The sequence below is a fragment of the Capra hircus genome, chromosome 3 (assembly GCF_001704415.2).
Source record: "Capra hircus breed San Clemente chromosome 3, ASM170441v1, whole genome shotgun sequence".
In the NCBI taxonomy this organism is placed as follows: domain Eukaryota; kingdom Metazoa; phylum Chordata; class Mammalia; order Artiodactyla; family Bovidae; genus Capra; species Capra hircus.
In genome coordinates this window covers 103487434-103510036 of record NC_030810.1, presented here as the reverse complement: position 1 = coordinate 103510036, position 22603 = coordinate 103487434, and the positions used below count along the sequence as shown (strand labels likewise).

The following is a 22603-nucleotide window of genomic DNA, read 5'->3' as shown; positions in this document are numbered from 1 at the left end:
AGGGAAGACGCGGAAGACATGGGCACCTGTGCTCCATCTAGACCCACCCAATGCACCCCCATGCTTGGCTCCAGTGCCTCGGAAATGTCTGATGATTAGCACGGGAGTAGGTTTCTGGTTCCTCAATCGCTCGCTCGTGCTGTCGTTATCTATCTTGGACTATTAACCGGCTAAGGTGGGGACAATTTCCTCTCACTCTACCAGGTGCCCAATAAAGATAAGTGCTAAATGAAAGCAATCTCTACCACATAAGCACTTAACTTCTAATAAAATAAGTTTGTTGACTCAGTCATTCAAACATAATGGAGTGCCTGCTGCTGCTGTTGCTAAGTCACCTCAGTTGTGTCTGACTCTGTGCGACCCCAGAGACGGCAGCCCACCAGGCTCCCCTGTCCCTGGGATTCTCCAGGCAAGAACACTGGAGTGGGTTGCCATTTCCTTCTCCAGTGCATGAAAGTGAAAAGTAAAAGTGAAGTCGCTCAGTCACGTCCAACTCATAGCGACCCCATGGACTGTACCCTACCAGGCTCCTCCGTCCATGGGATTTTCCAGGCAAGAGCAGTGGAGTGGGGTGCCACTGCCTTAGTGCCTACCGTGTGCTAAGCCCTGAAAGAGGTACAAGGGACAGAGAAAAGCCAGAGCTTCTGCCTGACTCAGACTAGGAATAAAAGTGCAAGTGTCCCTCAGTGTGCAGTTCTTAAAGTGCAGCCCAAGGACCTCTGGGGACTATCAAGACCCTTTCAGGACCGTGGAGATTTCAGAACACACTGAGTATGCTTGTCATTACCAGCCCACCACGTCATAAACGTTCCCCTGATTTGTTCTCTGGCCACTGATCCCACTCCCAGTCAATGAGTCACCTGTCTTAAATCATAATCTGAATAGAAGAACATGATTTTGGATGGCAAAGCCTATTTTCCCAGAAGTTTTAGACATTCCCTGGAGAAAAGGGGGTAGTGGAAGAACTGCGTTCCCTGTTGCTAGAAGAGGAGTACTAATAAACTGTGGGGAGATTCAAAGACTCCAACGCTGGCTCAAATCACCGAAACTGGGGCGCTGTCTCCTCTAAGCAAGCAGTTTGCAAGGGTTTTAGCACCCCTGCTGGAAGACAGAGAACCAGAGGAAGAAGACAGGGAGTTTAATTAACCCAACCAGGCAACATCCTGATTCCGGAAAAGGTGGCCTCAAGCCACCTAATTAAGGGACTCTGGCCTTCTCCTTTCACAGAGTAAAAGCAGCAGCCAAGGCCACTGGGGTGGGTCCCCCTCCCCCACCTGTTCCCTTTTAATTCCACACCCCTAAGAAGACCTGGGGAGGAGTGGGAAAGAAGACGTGAAAGAGGACAGTTTTAAACTGTGCATTAAAAGACGTGAGTTTTTTGGAGGGCAGGAGAAAAGGCAGGGCAGTTATCTGACACCTGTACAGTAAGACTGTGCTCTGACTGCCCAAATGAGAAAAATTCTCTTTAAGGTATGGAAACAGAAGGTATCTGGCATCAGGAACAAAATTAGAAAAACCACTTCTTAGAAGATTGCTAGTGGAGGTGATAAATGTATCTGAGACGTGGGATGGGGTAATGAAGAGAAAGATCAAAGTGAAACCCTCTGACCCAAGATGTTAGGAAGGCCCAGTGACTTCAGACAGAGGTCTGGTGAGAAACTGCTAGGAGCTCACATGCCGTGCGCTGCGCCAGTGATGGAGGGTGTGCTGCCAGCTGCGCCTGCAGCTGCACATCCAGGCCCGGGGCACTAGGGGGCACTGCCTGGCAGGGCTGGCACAGCGCCCCAGCTCCGCAGCGCACAGAACACAGCCATCTCTTTCACAAGTGTGAAGAAGGGCTGAGGTCCATTCTTCTAAACCACTGGACATACAGAGACTATCAGCCGTCTCAATCATGTGACTACTGCGGTGTCCTCTCCCAGAAACAGACTCTGAAATCACGCAACAGCAAGAGTGAGGCCACAGGACCAAGAGGTAGGCCTCATGCCCAAACAAGTTCAAATATGGAACAGCCCTCACATTTTCTGGTCCTTTACTCTGATGGAGAAGGGAAAGAATCAGCTGGTCTCATGCCCTCCGTACCACTGGCCTCAGTGACCTCCTCATTCTCACCACCCCCTGTGCCACTTCAACAAAAGAAGGCATGGGCAGGATGGACAGTCTTGGAAGGGAGAACAGGGGTACCTTCCAGGCCTGGGTGGTTGGCTGGCCCCACTCTGCTGAGTTCATTCTCCCTTACCTCCCGCCAAAGATAAACATTCCATGGAGGTCTGGATCAAAAATAAACCCTTATCAGATGAAATGAGTTTTTCCTGGGCTCCAAGATATTTTAGTAAAAACCTCCTTTCCCACTCCTTCATCCCTGGGCTATAGCATGGCATTAATTCCTTCTCTTGCCACCAGTACATGGCCGCTCCCTCCCCAACCTCATCCCGCTAACCTACGGTGCTCTCGGTGCTCTCGGGCCACTAACAGCTCCTCACACACCCTTGCGTCCCACACCCACACCCAGTGTGGCCGCATCCAGCTCTTGCCCCCCCTTCACGACAGACTCTACCTCTGCTCCATCAGGATATCCAGAACACTCTCTGCCAACCAGATGTTTTTTGCCGTAACATCCCCACCTGATCAAAGGGGGAGAAAACAGAGAGTCAGAATGGCTCTGATTAGTGACTCAGCTCAGCCAGCACACTCCTTCTCCCTCTTACTGCTCCATCCCTAACTGTTAATCCATCACTGATGTTCTGAGGGCTGAAAAAACTGTCTTTGTTTTGTCGGGCTTTAAAATTTCCCTCTTTGCCTCCAGAGAGACGGGAAGGGAAGGTTTGGGATTTTTCCAGAAATCAGAGCTGCTACTTCCCACAGACAGGAGGTTGGAGTGGGATTATTTTGACCCCTAAAAGGCAATGTCTGGGAAGAAGATATGAAAAGCCTACAGCTGGAAAGAACAGATGACATTTCCAATAGGGCCTGACAAGTGCAGGAGGCAAGCAACAGCTGCAGTCCAGCCACTGGATGTCCCAAATCCTGTGTTCAGCTCAAGAACAAGGGTTTTTGGTCTCCAGGTATCACAGTCTCGAGTGCTTGCTTTGAAACTTCCTGGGGCAGAGTTAAACAAGCAGTAATGCCAGATCAAAATCAGAGGATCACAAGTGGGGACTAGGAGTGCCAAACAGGGACGAAAGTGCCAGGAGAATGGATAAAAATAGCCAGGACAACAACGCTATGCCTTGCCCCAGGTCCTAATGTAAAAATTCAATTTACAGAGTCACACATCACGTAGATGAAGGTTTATACACATCACAACAGGAGCATCACTGTTATATAAAATCCTGAAGAGGAAGCAAAGAACCAAGGGGCAATGGTGAGGTAGACAGACAGGCTCACTTTTGATCAAACACATGTAATCTTGGGAACAGAAGTAGCAGGGACAGGACTCTTGGATAATCAGTGGTTCAGACAGATGTCTCTGATGCCAAGAAGATAACGAAGCCTAAATGTCAGGGTCTGTTCTGTGACACAGTCTGTCCCTCAAACTGGCCCTAAGTGTTTAGGACATTGAGGTGGAGCCAGAGAAGATGTCAGGGGCTCTGAAGGTACATTGAGATGAGAACCAGTTATTTTACCCTTACTTCTCCCCCATTCCTTCCAGATTCTTCCTGATCCAATAGGCCACGAAACCCCAGAGTGAGGATTGGTTACAACAGGCCAACAACAGGCTAAATATTCTATATCAGGCCTCAAGTTTAGCAGGAAGGAAAATGAGGCAAGACTTATCGCTTCAAAAGGCCCCCTGTAATTTTTCAATTTCTTTGTGGAACATATGTGCCCAGAAGATGCCTGGGTTAAAAGGAAAGAATATAAACAATCCAGGAATCAAGCCCCTTAGGCACTCAATCATCCTCCACGGCCTGGACTTAGGCATACTGCATACTTCTTCTTTATGCTCTTGCCATCCAACTCACCGGCAATCTGCTTCATGAACGTCATGCAAACACCATCGGCTCCCAGAACCCCACTCTTCACTAGTTCCCGTACCAACCACACCAACTAAAGGAGAGAGAAAAAGACGTATGAAGAGAAGGGCCTGTGCATTTGAGAAAGGGTCTAATCCAATCATTTTATAAGTTAGGTGTACAAAGACAGGGGTGTGTTACCCCTGACTCCTCCTTCCCTTCCCGTTAGGAGAGGACCCATTCTCTGTCATGTCTCTGAGATGGATCTCTCTTTTCTTTCTGGCCTTACCTGAGTACGGCAGGTGTCCTGCAACTTCAAGTACTTCTCCATGAGTATCTGGTTGATTTTATTCAGAACAATATTCATGCCGTCACGACTCACCAGAGCCAAGTCCCGGTAACACTGTAAGAAGTGAGGTTTGTGAGCAGCAAGCAAGCTAGGATAGGCTCCTGACCCCACTCAAAGGAGGTCCCCTGCCCCCTAGCCTCTCCAACGTAAATACTACCAACGGGATACAAGTGGCAGTGAAAAATTTTCTGCTCTAGAAGGCATGCTGACCATTCAACGACCAAAACACAAGACTTTCCACTCTGGAAAGACTTTCTACAAACCTTCCATAGGCTCCACCATCCCAAATCTATCCCTTGCTCTGTCATTCAGGATGGGGAAAAGGAACTGAGTTATTCTAGTAAGACAGAAAAGCCTGCTAAGAAAGGCTCCCTGTCCCCTTACCTCCCTCCTTAGGAAGCGTCACACTGTTTGAAGCCACCAGCTGAGCAAAACCAGGTGGAGGCCATCTGCTTTTCATCTGCCAGTAAAAGGTCACTGCAGAATGGGTTTGGTTGAACAGGCCAGAAAGGATCTCAAAGAGATTTTTAGACTTGTATTGACACAGCCAGATGAAACAAAGGGCTAGGAGTATTAAGGAAAGAGGATCCATGGACCAGGATCCCGGAAAGAAAGGGTAGACCCAAATCGAACTTCCTTAACGAAACATCTTTCTTTTTTTCTCCAGGCTACCCTTTGCTTCTGCCAAGCACTAAAGAAGGAGGGGTCCTATAGCACATCTAACTCTGGGGGAGGTAAGGGAATGCATGCCAATTTCCTCTGAGAGCTTCTGTTTCTCTCACCCTGTCTCTCTAAAGAGACCAGACTCCTGGAGGACTTCCTTAGGGGACCTCATTAGCAACCTCCTCAGCCTGCTGGGTTCTATGCTGTCAGCACAAAGGGCAAAATTATAGATAGGCAGTATCTCACAACCTCAGATGGCCAGTGGCAAGGACAGCATCAATAATACTAGCAATTATAACAGGGAAAATGCATTGGCATTGTGAGAAAACTTTATATTCTATTTACTGCATCTGAATCACACAGTCATCCTATTTATTATCATCTCTATTTTTATAGATGAAGAAAACAGGCACAGAGAGATTAAAGTAACTTGCCCCAGGTTACATTTGAGATAAGAGGAAGATTCAAATCCCAGCAGTCCAACTCTAGATTCCAAGCTCTTAATCGTAAAGACACTATCATATCATCAGAAATAACTAAAAGGAGAAGAGGCTGCTGGGGATGGAGGTTAAGAGTTTACAGTGGCTTTGAGACTACTACATTCCTAAACTCGTTCATCCTAAGTGTTCAAAAGAGAAGTACTCCGCGACTTCCCTGGCGGTCCGTCCAGTGGTTCAGACTCGGAGCTTCCAATGCAGGGGGTGCAGGTTCGATCCCTGGTCTGGGAACTAAGATCCTACATGCTGCGTGGCATGGCCAAAAAATTTAAAAATATATGAAAATTTTTTAAAAAAGGAGAAAGAGAGAATTAATCCTCAAGACCAGCTGCTCCCTGGACTTGGTGTGTCTAGGGACTCCTAAGAGATTAGCTATCCTACTTCCACTTCTTCTATTATCCTTAAGTCGAAACAAGCATTCCGATGAAAATACAAATACTTAGAAATTCCCCCATGTGCCATAAACTTTTCATACTCCAAGGAGAATTTGATTATCCTCTGACTGCCAGAGGGAGGGCTGGGAGATCAAAAGTACAAGCAAGGGAATAAGAGGTAAGAGAAGCCAGTGAACCACTGCCAACTTGCTTGTCAGTAAATGTGGTTCAGCCCTGGAGCCTTCCCTAGAGGAGTGAGTCACAGAATGGGCAGAGGACGAGGGATGCAGAGGCAGAAGGCAGACCCATGTCAGGCCAAAGACAGAGGCACAATCAGTAAGAGAGGAGCTGTTTCCTTCTGCCCAAAGGAGAGCAGAAATCCCAGAAATGCAGAAGAGACCCTGACAGGGAAGGACAGCCCTCAGGAGGCGCAGGGTCAGACGGAGCAAGTAGGCTCTGGCTGCCTAATTCCATGCTCCATCTGGGACCTTATTAACCACAACTGCTAGTAATGCGTGCAGCCGGGCACCAGGAAGATCACATCATATCATATTCTTGATGCTGCCGGTTGCCTCTCCAAACTCTGTGCCAGTGCACTGACTGGCTTGGAAGATAAGTAGATGGGTGGAAAAACTCAGCGGGAAACAGAGGGTCCCAAAAGAAAGGAAAGGTGACAGGACGGTGCTGAGTTAGGATACCTGTCCTGTGCTGGGAACAGTGATGTTCCAGCCTCAGCCCTCACAGCCCTCAACTTTCTTTCTAGAGCTATCTGCCGAGAGAAGCACCTGGACCAAGAACTGCCAGGGCCTGGTGTTGTATCTTTGGTGATGAAGGACCTTGGCATCGATGTTAAATCCTTTCCTATCACCTATATCCCCTAAGAGAACCGGAGCAGAAGTTAAAGCCTTCAACTTAGCCTCCCACCACACTGCAGTCCCCCAGCCCGGCCTGCTCCCAGCGATTCAGTTTGGACATCAAATAGGAAATAAACCCAGAGAATATAAACACAAGGCTGCAAGTTAGGAAGGTAGAACTGGAACAAAATCCACCCCACGTCTATTCCACTCTCCGCCAACACCTGACAGCTCTTTCCTTAACTAAGTTTCTGTTCCAGGGACAGAATTAACTCCAAGTAAACCCTTAGGAAACACTCCCCTTGGTTTAAACTGAAGCCTAAAACAATGCATTGGGATCAGTTATCAGTTACGCCCACCCACAACTTCTGCAAGACAGAGTATTCTCTAAGACAAATCGCCCTTTTAGGAAGAAGGATAAAGTACTAGGAGATGGGGCAGATTCTTCCCCCATTCTCTGATATGGCTCAAGGCCTCCGAATGAGTCATACCTGATAGTTCCTCATTTGCCTAAAACTGTACTCTCCTAATTCCCAGTCTCCACCCGCTTTGTCTGAAGAGGCTCCTAGGTAGGGGATGTGCTTGGAAACCTGCAGCATGTGAAAATAACTGATGCAACCAATCATGTCAACCAACTATGAGACCCAAGGTGAGGGCCTGGGCCACGCTCATAGGGCAAAAAGAAGACAAGGTGCTCTAGTGCCTTGCCATGTCTGGATGGCCGAATTCATGACATCATAAGCATTTATAATGCATAGCCCTATGACCTCTCACTGACTGGTCAGGCAAAGAGGTAGAAATACCACGGGGGCCCGCCCTCTTCACTGAGATTTACTGATTTACCCTAGCTGATTCAGATCTCATCTGAAACACAAATAAAACCAGCAGACTAGATGAATCTGCACTGAGGTGACTAAATAAGGTTTTAATTGCATGTGTAAAAACTCACATGGGAGAAAACTAAGCCTTAACCCCAACCTTCACCCCCATCTTTGTCAACACTTTCTTTTAAACAGTGAGGCTGGGGTGGATCACATTACTGATTAACACCACCAAACTGGAGACATTCATTTGTCTTTAAGGTTCTCAAAGATCAATCTGCTATGAAAATGAAACGCCAACTTAACTCAACAGTGTCCCAGCCCAGAAACAGCCTGGGAAACCAGGGACTTGTCAATACTTGCAGCCCTTACCACCTACCCTGACCCCAGGTTTGCCATGACCACAAGCAGCTAAGCCAGGGGACCATGGGCATCCTGTCCTTGTCCCTAAGAATGCTGTTCCGTTGGTTCTCCTTGAACAAACAACCTCTAGGTTTCTTACAGGTGCACTGAGAGCAGTCTGGGGCAAGGGAACAAAGACGCCAGTTTCACATGGGCTTTCTGAGAAGATTAAATGTCTGGATAGAGCTGAACACAATGATGGACACAGCATGATTGTTTCCTTTCACACTCCCTTTGTTCAAGGAAGGGGTAAGGAGAAAACTGAATTCCCCCACACCAAGCTCTTCTTTGTTAGTGTCACGAAGTTAATGCCAGATACGACAAGTGTCTCCAAACCATCATGCAAGACTCAAGGACACAGAAGGCGGAAATCCAGAGAGGCAAAAGACAGGATTTTGCTGCTTTACTACAGAAAGAATGGAGTCCAAAGAGAACATCCTGCTCAGTCCTTCACCACAAGGAAGGATCTCTCTTAAACCATTCTATTAGTATCAAAACATAAAAAAGACTTCATTTGTGAAGAACTCCAGACTAGTTTTCATACAGTATTCCTCAGGAAGTCTGACTGCAATGTATTCCAGTCTTCTCTTAATCACTACATTATTGTGGCATCACCTAATATTAAGCTTTCTAGGACTTCCCTGGTGGTCCAGGGGTGAAAAATCTGCCTGCCAATGCAGGGAATATAGGTTCGATCCTTGGTCCAGGAAGATTCCACATGCCTCGGGGCAACTAAGCCTGTGTGCCACACCTAGAAGGTAGCCCCCATTGTCTGCAACTAGAGAAAGCCTGTGGGCAGCAACAAAGACCCAGCACAGTCTCCGGATTAAATCCCAATTCTTTCAGCCCTGACTCAAAAATCTCCAATTTAAAACCCTTTAAATCCCTTTTCACTCTCACAACTGCATTTTCTTGCTTTTTAGCTTCAGGATCTGAAGAGAAAGGACTTTAGTAAGAAAGTGACCCATTTACTGAGTGAAAAGGGAGTTGTAACTATATCTGGAGAACAAGATGATCCAGCCCTGGTCCAAGGGTCTGATACTAAACCAGTTAAGCCAAAAGTTCCACCATTCTCTCAGATCGTATCTGAGAAGGGAATATGGGGCCAGAGTAGCGAGTCTTCTTACCTTCTGGGCTTGGGCTGGTTCGGTAAGGACAAGGGTGAAGAGGCCCAGGCAGATTTCCTCATGTTGTGGGGGGCCTTTGCATACCTGGGATAAGAGGAAAGAAAAAACTAGTCGTCACTCAAGAGAAAAGTTCTTAAGCACAGTTGCTTCCAGAAAACTTGGGACTCTTGAGTAACCTGCAAAGGAGAATCATCAGCTAAAAGTGATGGGCATCTGTTTTAGGAGAGAGGTGGAGAGAAAGGATGGATCCATACTGCTTTCTCCAAGGCTTGATGAAGGCCAGAGGCAGAAAATGAAGTGTTTGAAATGGGGGGGAAATCCTACTCCACACCTTAACAGCCTTCAGTAGAGAGGGGCCCGCAAAGAAACATACTCAAGGCTTTGGGCAAATCACTGAACCCTGGTATCTGTAAGGTGAAGACATAATAAGAACAATTACTAACAATAAATATTTATTGAACATTCACTGTGTGCCAGAAACTACTCTAAGTCCTTTCCATGTATTACTTTAAATCCTTCAACCTCAGAAATGTAAAAGATCAAATATGTGAGGATGATTTGTAAAGAAAATTAGCCACCAGAGAACTGTAAGTTATTTTTTAAAGCTGTTATTTAATGATGCCTAAGGCAACCCACTCCAGTACTCTTGCCTGGAAAATTCCATGGATGGAGGAACCTCGTAGGCTACAGTCCACGGTGTCGCAAAGAGTCGGACACGACTGAGCGACTTCACTTTCACTTTCAAGGCTCCACGAGATGGGACTCCCAGATTAGGAAAGACAGAGAGGAGTTGGGAAGCCTGGTTCAGGAAACCGAGACATTAGCTTCAACCCCTAGCTCCTAAACACTGAAGTCTTTCCATCTTTCTGATCATGTCTGAAAGCTTTCAAAGCAGCAGAAATGGGTTCAGAAAGAGTATTATACTCACATAGGCATTGAGGGCATCATTGGCCTCTCTCTCGGAGACACCCGTAGTCATCGATGTCACAATGCTCATACATCTTTCCAATCTCTGTGAAGGGGTGAGAAAAAAATTTAGAAGGCTTCATACCAGCACCTATGACATATTTCTGGTCCTGAAAAAGCTTTTTAAAAATTTAAATCACGTCACATCTCCAAAATAGAGAAAACCACTAGGCCATTCAGGTATGACCTAAATCAAATCACTTATGATTATACAGTGGAGGTGATGAATGGATTTACTCATTGGGATTAGATCCAATAAACAGCGCCTGAAGAACTATGGACAGAGGTTCGTAACACTGTACAGGAGGCAGTAATCAAAATCATCCCAAAGAAAAAGAAATTCAAGAAGGCCAAAGTGGTTGTCTGAGGAGGCTTTACAAATAGCTGAGAAAAGAGAAGCAAAAGGCAAGGGAAAAGGGGCAAGATATAACCAACTGAATGCAGAGTTCCAGAGAATAGCAAGGAGAGACAAGATCTTCAATGAACAATGCAAAGAAACAGAACAGGACAACAGAATGGGAAAGACTAGAGATCTTTTCAAGAAAGCTGGAGCTATCAAGGGAACAGGAACATTTCATGCAATGATGGGCATGAAAAAGGGCAGAAACAGTAAGGACCTAACAGAAGCAGAAAAGATTAAGAAAAAGTGACAAGAACCCATAGAAGAACTATACAAAAAATGCCTTAATGACCAGGATAACCACAATGGTGTGATCATTCATCTAGAGCCAGATATCCTGGAGTGTGAGGTCAAGTGGGCTTTAGGAAGCATTACTACAAACAAAGCTGTGGAGGTGATGGAATTCCAGCTGAACTATTTCAAATCCTAAAAGATGACACTGTTAATATGCCAGCAAATCTGGAAAACTCAGCAGTGGCCACAGGACTGGAAAAGTTCAATTTCCATTCCAATCCCCAGGAAGGGCAATGCCAAAGAATGTTCAAACTACAGCACAACTGCACTCATTTCACAGGCTAGTAAGGTAACGCTCAAAATTCTCCAAGCTAGGCTTCAACAGTACGTGAACCAAGAACTTTCAGATATATAAGCTGGATTTAGAAAAGGCAAAAGAATCAGAGATCAAATTGCCAACATCCATTGGATCATAGAAACAGCAAAAATTCCAGAAAAACACCTACTTCTGCTTCACTGACTATGCTAAAGCCTTTGACTGTGTGGATCACAATAAACTGGAAAATTCTTCAAGAGATGGGCATAGCAGAGCACCTTACCTGTCTCCTCAGAAACTTATGAGGTCAAGAAGCAAGTCAGAACTGGACAGGGAAGAACTGATTGGTTCAAAATTGAGAAAGGAGTACGACAAGGGTGCATACTGTCACTCTGCTTATTTAACTTCTGTACAGAGCACATCATGTGAAATGCTGGGCTGGATGAATCACCAAGTGGAATCAAGACTGCCAGAAGTATCAACAACCTCTGATACGCAGATAATACCACGCTAATGGCAGAAAGTGAAGAGGAACTAAAAAGCCTCTTAATGAGGGTGAAAGGAGTATGAAAAGCTTGCTTGAAACTCAACATGATAAAAAGCAAGATCCTGGCTTCTGGTCCCATTACTTTATGGCAAACAGAAGGGGAAAAAGTGGAAGCAGAGACAGATTTCCTTTCCTTGGGCTCCAAAACTGCTATGGCCAGTGACTGCAGCCATGAAATTAAATAGATGCCTGCTCTTTGGAAGGAAAGCTGTAACAAACCTAGACACTGTATTAAAAAGCAGAGACATCACTTTACCGACAAAGGTCTGTATAGTCAAAGCTATGGTTTTTCTAGTAATCATGTACAGATGTTAGATAGAGTTGGACCATAAAGAAGGCTGAGCGCCGAAGAATTGATGCTTTTGAACTGTGGTGTTTGTTGGAGAAGATTCTTGAGAGTCCCTTGGACAGCAAGGAGATAAAACCAGTCAATCCTAAAGGAAATCAACCCTGAATATTTATTGGAAAGGCTGATGCTGAAGCTGAAGCTCCAATAGAGCTTTGGCCATCTGATGGGTAGAGCCGACTCACTGGAGAAGACCCTGATGCTAAGATTGAGGGCAAAGGGAGAAGGGGTGACAGAGGATGATGGTTGGATGGCATCACTGACTCAATGGATGTGAGTTTGTGCAAACTCTGGGAGCTATTGAAGGACAGGGTAGCCTGGCGTACTGCAGTCCATGGGATCATAAAGAGTCAGACACAACTGAGCGACCGAACAACAACACATCTCCAGATCTAACTACTAGTTTACAAGTCAAGTCACCATGGGGGTATCATCAGCAAAATCCAGAAAGTGTAAACCATGACAGGCTTCCTGGTTTCTTTACCATTTAAATTACAAGGGGAAAAGTGGGGGAGGGGAACCTCATGTATTAGATGAGGCTTAAGTGAATTCTCTGGCGGTCCGCGGGTTAGGACTTGGCACTTTTACTACCAGGGCCTGAGTTTGACCCCTGGTTGGAGAACTAAGATCCCACAATCCATGTGGCAGGCCAAAAAAAAAAAAAGACTTAAAATGACAACTCCTTGAACAGAATAAGGACCCACGAATCCATGCTGATAGATACATACATACATGACAAACAAAGAAGGGAAAGCTCTTCCTTATAGTGGAATGCCAACTAAAAACACAGAAGGACTGATGGAAGTAATAACTGATTCAGGGAAATATCATTAACGCTAAAACTAGAGGTGAAACTTTCACAAGAGTATATAGTCACATAGGCTCAAAATACTTATTAATCAAAGAGAAAATAACTGAAGGGAATTCTGGAGGATAACATCTTAACCAAGCAATCAGAGTTAGTATCCCAAGTAACAAGACAAACTGACAGCTGAAATTTCAGACAACCCAAATTGAGAGATTCTATAAAATACCTGGCCTGTTAAAGTGTTTAAGGTGAAGGAGAGACAGGACTAAGAATAAAAGAGACAGTACACCTAAATTCAGTGTGTGATTCTGGGCTGCTATAATGGACATTATTGGGACAACTGGTAAAATGTGAATATGTACTGTAATATTAACATACTGATGTTAAATGTTCCAGTTTAGATAATAAAACAGGGATTATGTAACCGAGACTCTTGTTCTTAGGAAATACTCCTGGAAGTATTTAAATCTTAAGTGGCATGCAGCTGCAGCTGATTCTCAAAAGGTTAAAACAATATGTATACAAAATGAAAAGCAAATGCAGCAATGTTAACTGGTGAGTCCGGAAGAAGAGTATGAGAGTTCTAGGTCTTAACAGTTTTTCTGTAAGTTTGAAATTATTTTAAAACTGTTATTAGGAAATTAAAGGGACATGTCAACTGAATGCAACAAATGTGTGTTCCTTGTTTGATGACTGATCTGAAAAAAACCACTTATAAAAAGAGTTTATGGGAATTCCCTGGGAGTCTCTGCTTTGATGCTTGTGGGCCCAGGTACAAGCCTTGGTCCACGAACTAAGATCCCACAAGCCATGCCACACAGCCCCCCAAAAAAAACCCCAAAACAAGAAACCCAGTAAAGCACATGACTTAAGGCAAAAAAAAAAAAAGGGGGGATTTATGAAACAGTCAATTTGAACAATGAGGATTTTATTACATTGAAGAATTAATAATATTTTAGGCATGCTATTGTGGTTATGTTAAAAAGAGAAAAGTCCATCTCTCACAGACATATATATGAAATACCTACAGATGAAATGATATACCTTGGGTTTGCCTCAAAATAATCCTGAGGAGACTAAAGGGAGATACAAGGCCGCCATGTACTGGTAAGTACTGAAGCAGAGTGATTGTTCCAGGGCGGTTACACTACTCTCTCTACTTTTTCATGGTTGAGATGTCCCTCCAAAAACGTAAAAAATAAACTTGAAAAAAAAAAAAAGGTGAGCATAAGAAAGAAAAGAACTAGTGGAGAACAAAAGGCCAAACTAAAGCTCCCAGGGTGTCCAGTGAAACAAAGGTGAGGAGCACGGCACTAAAATCCAGGCGGGGCTAGTGGTGAAGAACCCGCTTGCCAATGCCGAAGACGTAAAGCAGAAGGGCTCACGAGGAACCCAGACTGAAAGAGACACGTGTACCCCAGTGTCCATCGCAGCACCGTCTACAATAGCCAGGACATGGAAGCAACCTAGACGTCCATCGGCAGATGAATGGATAAGAAAGTTGTAGTACATTTACACAATGGAATATTACTCAGCTATTAAAAAGAATGCATTTGAGTTAGTTCTAATGAGGTGGATGAAATTGGGGCCTATTATACAGACAGACGTAAGTCAGAAAGAAAAACGCCAATACAGCATATTAATGCATATATATGGAATTTACAAAGATGGCAACGATGACCCTATATGCAAGACAGCAAAAGAGACACAGATGCAAAGAACAGACTCTGGACTCTGTGGGAGAAGGCGAGGGCAGGGTGATTTGAGAGAACAGAACTGGAAGATGTATATTACCATATGTGAAACAGATCGCCAGTCCAGGTTCTATGCATGAGACGGTGCACTGGGACTACCCTGAGGGATGGGATGGCGAGGGAGGTGGGAGAGGGGTTCAGGATGGGAGACACATGTACACCCATAGCTGATTCATGTCAGTGTATGGCAAAAATCACTACAATATTGTAAAGTAATTAGCCTCCAATTAAAATAAATTTTTTTTTTAAAAGAAGGGTTTGATCCCTGGGTCAGATCAGGAAGATCCCCTGGAGGAAGGCAATGGCAACCCCCTCCAGTATTCTTGGCTGGAGAATCCCATGGATAGAAGAGCCTGGCAGGTTACAGCCCAGAGGGGTCACAAAGAGTTGGACATGACTGAAACAACTTAGCACCAGCGTGCACCAAGGACCATTCTTAATTACAAAGGAAAACTCTATAACATAATATGTGCTAAAAATTCTAAGGAGATTTTAAGTCACAGATCCTGTTTCAAAGCATTTAATATTAAGGATAAAGAAATTATTGACAAAGTGTATCTCATATTAGTCAGTGAGCCTCTTCCTTAACTACCTAAACTACTTCCTAAGTCTTTTAAAACATCTTATTGAGAACTACTGAAAAATAAGGACAAAGGAAAGAGGTCCAGGAATGAAAGACCATCCTGTTTCACCTTTGACCATCATCCTTCTCCTTTGACCATCTTCCTGAGGTTGTCTACCATCCCTACCTAAGAGCAGAGTAGAAGTGAGTGTTAAGGCAAGGAGCTTCCAGAGCCAAAAAAATTCAACCTAAATTAGGCTCAAAGCTGCTCAGGTTTGACAACGTCACTGTCCAACATCAGGTCTGACTATCCTCCAAATTAGGTCACATCAGAGTGCTCAGCCTTAATCAACAGCACCTGTGTACTTGTGGAAAGGAGCTGTGAGATCACACGAAAAGCTGAGCTGTAAATCTCACAACTCACCTCTCCCACAAACTCTGAGATCCATCATTACCTAGTCCAGCTCCTATATTGTAAAGGGAGGAAAGAAAATAACCTCAGGCTGTATTTTCTCTTTTTAAGTCTTATCCTTCTTCATCTAAGACAGTTATCAGTTCCTCCAGTTGCTAAATCCAGGCTGTTCTTGCTGGGCACTCTGGGAGGCCCTGCCTACCCGGCCTAGGTTAATAAGCAGTTTCAGAGTGGAGGAAGATGGTGAGCAGGTAGCAAAACAGCATCATAAAATCCTAGACATCACTGTGATAAAAAGGAAGAAATCTCTGCTGAATCAACAGAGATGCAAGAAAAGTCAAAAGAGCAGCTGGCTGTGGAGCCAGTGGACAAGCAAGACCAGGAGAATCCCTCCACTACTTGTAAGCCTTGGGCTAATCTTAGGTGAATTACCTAAATTACCAAAACTTACTTAACCTTTTACTTATAATACGCTGGTTTTCTTAGCTAAAAAGATTAGAGACAGAGCCCATATAAGGTTGCTTTGAGGATTAAACAAGGTTAACATATGTGAAAGCACCTAGCATATAGCCTCAGTTGAATCACTCTATTCCATCTGTGAAGAAGCTCAGCGATCACACAACTGAATCCATGAGGACGAGACCACCCTTCAATGCTCCCTGCCACTACTTTTAATGGCATGTCCTCAGAGACTCCTGAAACCTGAGCCCTACAGGTCAGTTCAGTCACTCAGTCATGTCCGACTCTTTGCGACCCCATGAATCGCAGCACGCCAGGCCTCCCTGTCCATCAACATATCCGAGTTCACTCAAACTCACATCCATCAAGTCGGTGATGCCATCCAGCTATCTTATCCTCTGTCGTCCCCTCTTCCTCCTGCCCCCAATCCCTCCCAGCATCAGAGTCTTTTCCAATGAGTCAACTCTTTGCATGAGGTGGCCAAAGTACTGGAATTTCAGCTTTAGCATCATTCCTTCCAAAGAACACCCAGGGCTGATCTCCTTTAGAATGGACTGGTTGGATCTCCTTGCAGTCCAAGGGACTCTCAAGAGTCTTCTCCAACACCACACAGGACACCACAATCCCTAACCAGGTTGAGAAACTTCCTCTCCTACTTTTGCCTTCTGTGAGAGAAGAGGAAAGAGTTGGACACAGAAGGACCCTGCACCAAGATCCTGGAGCAAAGCTGGAGGGCTGGCCTAGTTTCTCCCTGTGATGTAACACAGAGACCTTGGACTGAACCACGTTTCTCTAGGGCCCTCCTCGATATCTAAGCTCCATTCAGAGGTCTGAGTCGTTTCTATGGGTCACTGCCGAGTCAAGAAAGAAAACTGGCATCTTGCAACAGGGAGGCCTAACTAAGGATGTAGAAAATGGCAGAGTCCAGAATTGGATGGGTGAATAAAAGCAATGAGGAAAGAAATATGAGGGTCGGTTCTTCCCAGACAATAGAAATATATAAAGGATACTGCTTTTCTTGAACTACAGAAATTACTTTCCCAAACAGAGATGAGTGAACTAATTACAAATCATTCAGAGTGACTGGAGGACCACATCTCAGAGGGCTGTAGAAAGCCAGATCCCTACAATCAGCAGTAGTACCCCTTCTTCCCCTCAGACAACTGAGGCCCTTAGTAAAGACGGAACCACACGTGCAGTTGCCAATAACTGCTGGCAGAATGACTGTTCAGAGGAAGCCTTTAACGACAGCACCTCAGAGAGTTGAGTGAATATTCACCACCTCTAGGAGCTTCTAAAATAATTTTTCTAGTACTAAGACTACCTTACCATGGTTTCCATGACAGAAGCAGTAGATAGAGAGCAGGTGGAAAGCAGGGAGGCCTTCTAGTCTGCGAGTATATACCTGAAGCTGGAGACTAAAGTCTGAGGATTGCTCTAACCTCTCAGTGTCTCCCCTTCCTCCAGGTAACATCCAGTTTGCTAAAAATTATATTATTTAATGGCTTCCCAGGTTGTTCATGGTAAAGAATCCGCCTGCCAAGCAGGAGACTCAGGTTTGATCCCTGGGTTGGGAAGATCCCTTGGAGAAGGACATGGCAACCCACTCCACTATTCTTGCCTGGGAAATTCCATGAACAGGGGTATAGTCTGCTGCTGCTGCTGCTAAGTCGCTTCAGTCGTGTCCGACTCTGTGTGACCCCGTAGACGGCAGCCCACCAGGCTCCGCCGTCCCTGGGATTTTCCAGGCAAGAACACTGGAGTGGGTTAGTCTATGGGGTCACAAAGAGTTGGACATGACTTAGCGACTAAACAATAACAAGAGTAAATACTTAAATACTGTCCCCTTATGGGAAGTCAGTGGCCTTCGGAGACTAAAATTCAAAGGCTTAAGGAAAAGATATGATCTGACCTACAAAACCCCCAAGGACTCACATTAGTAAAGAGTTAACTGAACAAACTGGGTTCCAAGTATTCTACAACCGAGAGTCACTTGTAAGTGAAATGAGGATTTAAGGGGAAAAAAAATCAGAAATGACTCAAAGCCCATTCCCTGGAGAATCTTCACAGACTGGATGCGCCTGAGAGAAAACCTGGAAGGGACTTACCTCTAACCAAACGCAAAACTGAGACCTGTCCAGAGCTTAAGGGGAGGTTCCAACTTGTTTGAGCCACAGCTCCTGCCTTTAGCCTTGCTTCAAAGTGGACAGGGTCCTTCTCCACAGAGGAGTGACCAGGAGCTTTGAAGGCTTGTGAGATTAGGAGCTACGTGTTCTAAATGCCTCCAATCTTTGGCACTATTTTTATCTCATTCCTCAAATCTGGATGGGGATGGGCAAGAATTCCCCATTCAAAGAAAAGAACAGGGCCAAAGAGAAGAAAGGATACGACAAATGGTCCCTTGGGCAGAAGGGTCACAGCCCCTGCCTGTGATGCTCCTCAGCCCTTCACACTCCAGGCCTCGGGGGACCTTTCCTCATCACGTCCAGCTAACGCCGGTCTCTTCACAACCCTTACTGGGTTTTTGTTTTTACCTTTCTTGTGAGTGTTAACTCAGTCTTTAGATGATAAGCTCTGGAAGGCTGTCCTTGGGTCTCCCTACTGTGTTCCTGGGCAATAGGTGGGACTATGCTGGAAACAACCAAGCCAGAACCACCAGAGATCAGTCAATACTAGGTTTTGAGTGCGGAGATGCGTGACGAGACCCAGAGGAAGAAGCCAGTAAGTCTTAACCTTAGTCACTCTGATCTAGTGGGAGCCGCACTCGAGGTTAGAAACTGGCAAGGCATGTTGGAAAATTCAGATGCAAAGGACAAAGGGCATAGAAGGAAAGGAGGAAGGCCAAGACAAGCTGAGAAACATCGACAGCACAAAGGATATCAAGAAAAAAAGGAGACCCTCCCTCCCCCTTCTCTCTGGAAACAGCTGAAAGTTCACTCTCAGACAGTCCAAAAGAGCAAGAAAATAAATGCTTTGTCTCTTATGAGATCCCCTTTTACCATATTATTTCACTTGCTAGCAAACATGTCACTCCTCAGGGAACAGGATGCTGTGGTACAAATCAGAACAGGATGACCCTTCCGGCAATCAGGGTGGGAAATAAACAAGGGTTTCACTACCCTTGGGGTCTTTTCCCCTCCACCCAACTGGTGCAGTGATCAAAGGTAATCAATGATTTTCTTGCTACAATTCTAGAGGTCTAGCGCTAGAACCCAGGGCTCAATAAATACTTTGACAATGACAGTGGCCATTTCTAAACATGTAGATAGTTTAAAATGCCAGGCAATCCTGGCAAAGTCATTTGTATTTGTTTCGGGAATACATTACTTTTAGCATTGTTATCTGCCTTGTTAGTGCAACAGGTAGCACTCAAAAAATAGAAGCATTATTTATGTTCCTAATTGGATTTACCTTAGCTGATAACAACAGGAGAAGACAAACTCTGATTCATCTCATACAGAATTACAAGGGAGAAGCATGATGGAAGCCTGTCTGTGAACAGACATATCTGATGGATAACCCACAAGGTTGCTGTCCAGGTGCTTCTTGATTGACAAAGCTCATTTCTGCATGTGTTCTGCCATCCTGGATCTGAACCTACATTCCTTCAAACTTACAGTATGAATTCCACCTATCTGCTTGACCACCCTCTAACATTTGATCAAGAGCCGTGACAAAGTTAGAAGCAGGGAAATTGCCGGTGAAGAAACAGGGCCTAATAATTTACTCGTCCCGTCCCCGGATAACCACTGAGTTGAATGTATCAGGTCTTACAAACAATCCAGCAATCATGCCACACTTCTGTCTCATATTCCTAAGGATGTCTCTTCACGTATGAAGTGAAGTCGCTCAGTCGTGTCTGACTCTTTGAGACCCCATGGACAGCAGCCTACCAGGCTCCGCTGTCCATGGGATTTCCCACGCAGGAATACTGGAGTGGGCTGCCATTTCCTTCTCCAGGGGATCTTCCCAACCCAGGGATCGAACCCAGGTCTCCTGCACTGCAGACAGACGCTTTACGGTCACAGGAAAGGGATAAATGATAAACTCTGGATTGTCAGGGACAGGGCAAGAGGAACAACTGGGGGGTCAACTATTCAGTAGTCTAAAATCCCTATTCGGGCCCAAGGCATCGCCTCACCCTACCCTCTTTCTCAGCATCTGTATGTTCCCTCCCTTGTGTGTGCCATCTGGTTGTGGACAGGCCCCTAGGTCCCATTCACTCCTAACAAAATACAACTCACTTTTCCTTAGGTCTTCACTCATTCTAAATGCCCAGTTAACATCACCAGCAATTGAGGGTCTAAATGAAGTCAACACTATCTAAGAGGAGGCTCCAAGGTCTAGTGCAAGCTCCTATCAAACCAACCCCTCAAAGCACCTACACACACATACATTACTCAATCTATGACCCGATTGAAACAGGGTTAAATATTAATTACAGCTGTGGCCTTTATGTGAAAGCAATGTCAAAAATAAATCCAGTAGATCTGGATGATATATCCCTTCCTCATCAACACGCCCCCACCCCCACCCATTTCACAGTAGTGGCTGCTGTTGCTATGACAACCTGTCCAGGAAGTTGGCCCACACTTCTTCCTTCAGGAGCAGGAAGTCAGGAGCAGTGTTTGTGTTGTCTTAGAAAAAACTTTAAGGCCTCCTCCCCCACCCCCACCCCATATCCGCTCCAGTATCCCTCCTCAACCCCATTTCTTAACTCCCTTCCCCACCCCCCACACCTACCTCCTCTAACTCATCCTTGGCATCCAAACTGGTTGAAAGTAGCAGCCTCCCCCCTCCTGGGGCTCCTGCTCCCGCTCCTCCTCCACCTCCCGCTGCTCCCGAAGCAGCAGCTGCTGCTGCCCCCTTTCCCTTCTGTAACTCCATGGCTGCCGCCGGGAGACGGGAAAAGGCCCGGGAGTGGATGGGTAGGAAGTCCTAGAAACGGGAAATCTAGGACTGACAAGGACTGGGGGGCAAGAGGGTCAAGGGAGGGGCAGGGGATAAGGGTCCCTGGCCTCTGCACTCGTCCCTCCTCTCCGAAAGGGCGCTCCTGTGCAGGAGGCGAAGGCAGGCGGGCCTCTGGGTCGTGCCTCTGGACTGGTAGTGCTGAGGAAACGCCGTTAGCTCCTAAGTATGCAGGGCTAAGGGTCTGAGCCCCTACGGGAAGTGTAGGAGAGGCTTCTGTCCCTGAAGAAATGGAAAAGGCGCCCTTTCTGGCTTCTGATCCTAACAGAAGCTGGGAAAACCTTAAGTTTCTACCTCAGGAGGTGGGGAGGGGGGGGGAAGGAGTCCTGCCCATGAAGTAGGGGGTAGGAATCCTTCCTGGCTGATGCCCCAAGGATTGGGGAGCGAGGTTCCTTTGGTTCCGGCCCCCAGGGGGTGAGGGTGAGGCAGTAAGCGCTATAGGAGGACACGGACGACCAGCTTCTCCCTACACCACACAGAGGCGGCCATGGTGGAAGGGCGGGGGGTGGGAAGGCCAAGAGCGACGGCGGGGGAGGGGGAGGAATCGTGGAGGCCTGCGCCGGAAGTGAGCAGTCGCGGTCCCCGGCCTCCGCCAATAGCGGCTTCCGCGGTGGCTCTTGGTCTCGAAGGAGTAGGCCGACGTTGGCCCACAGGCCTTCACGCCGGCTCCCAATGGTATAGAGCAGAAGAGAAACCAGTCTGATGGACAGCCAGAGTCTCCAATCATATTCCTCTTCTGCTCTCGGAGGGCGGGACGGAACGACTTCCCGGAGGTGGGTGTGGGAGATCAGGAAGGAGAGAGGCTGCGCCTGCGTGGGTTGACGCGCGTGCGCGGCGCTGGCTTCCACCCTCCTCTCCTCCCTCGTTCAGAAGCTGGGGTGGTACTGGAACCAGGGCACTGTTCGTCCCTAGGTGGCTTTGAGAAACCCGAATCCTAGTTGTGAATTGACATGGCAGGGCCAAGGAGCAGAACCCTAACCCTTAAGCAGTGTCAGAGCAAATGCCATTGGATGGTGTGGAGCCAGCTCCCGGAGCTAAGAGTATCTATCACACAAGCTATTGGAAGCGTCCATGCAACTGCAGTTATCAGCCAGACACTGAGGAAAAATAAAAGCATGGACCTACTTTTGCACACCGCTCATTAGAATCGTGCACTGATTCATTATTAGAAAGGCTTCTGGAAGCTCTGTATTGTCCTGCTTTATCTGTGTTCGTGTCAGCATTTGCCCCTAGCAATCCAGTGTGGAAGCCTGTTTTTGACGTTGTTTTCCCCTCCCATAATTCAGTCAGTAAAGGCTTTTTATTAGAAATGTTTCTGGAATTTGTTCTTCTCTGGCCTATGTATGTGTGTATGTGTGTGTGTGTATACATATATATAGTATGCCCTTAGGGATTACAGTGGATTCAAGCCCATTCAACATCATGCCACTTCTCTAATCATACTAAACTACCCTCTCAGACACCTGAATTTCCCAAATCCTAAGTAGAAATTATGTGACTCACCCTACCTAATCAATATAGTTTCCCAAGACATTTTTAAAATTATTATAATTTAAAAACCTGTAATAAAAACTGATAACAATGCAAAGTAGAAGGAACCCTCTTTTTTCCCTTTCACCCCATCCAGTCTCACTTCTCTTGAGTCATCAGTGTTACTAATTTGTTGTATATCTTTCTTTACTTTTAAAAATACATAAACACATATCCACAATTCTTTGGTTGTTTTAATTTGTGTTTTTTTTTAAACAAAAATAAAATTGTTTTACGATTTCTTTCTTCTTGCTCAAT

General features: G+C 45.8%; 1 protein-coding gene across 1 annotated transcript in view; it reads right to left on the bottom strand.

Moving 5' to 3' along the window:
- The window catches only part of INTS3 (integrator complex subunit 3), a 39558-nt gene extending 18224 nt beyond the window's left edge, over positions 1-21334 (bottom strand). The window contains exons 1-6 of the mRNA XM_005677486.3: positions 20591-21334; positions 9972-10055; positions 9044-9127; positions 4246-4359; positions 3966-4050; positions 2558-2624 (exon numbers count right to left, since the gene is read on the bottom strand). Of these exons, the coding sequence (XP_005677543.3) occupies positions 2558-2624; positions 3966-4050; positions 4246-4359; positions 9044-9127; positions 9972-10055; positions 20591-20734 (578 nt within the window). The 5' untranslated portion in view covers positions 20735-21334. The remainder of the gene's footprint in view (positions 1-2557; positions 2625-3965; positions 4051-4245; positions 4360-9043; positions 9128-9971; positions 10056-20590) is intronic.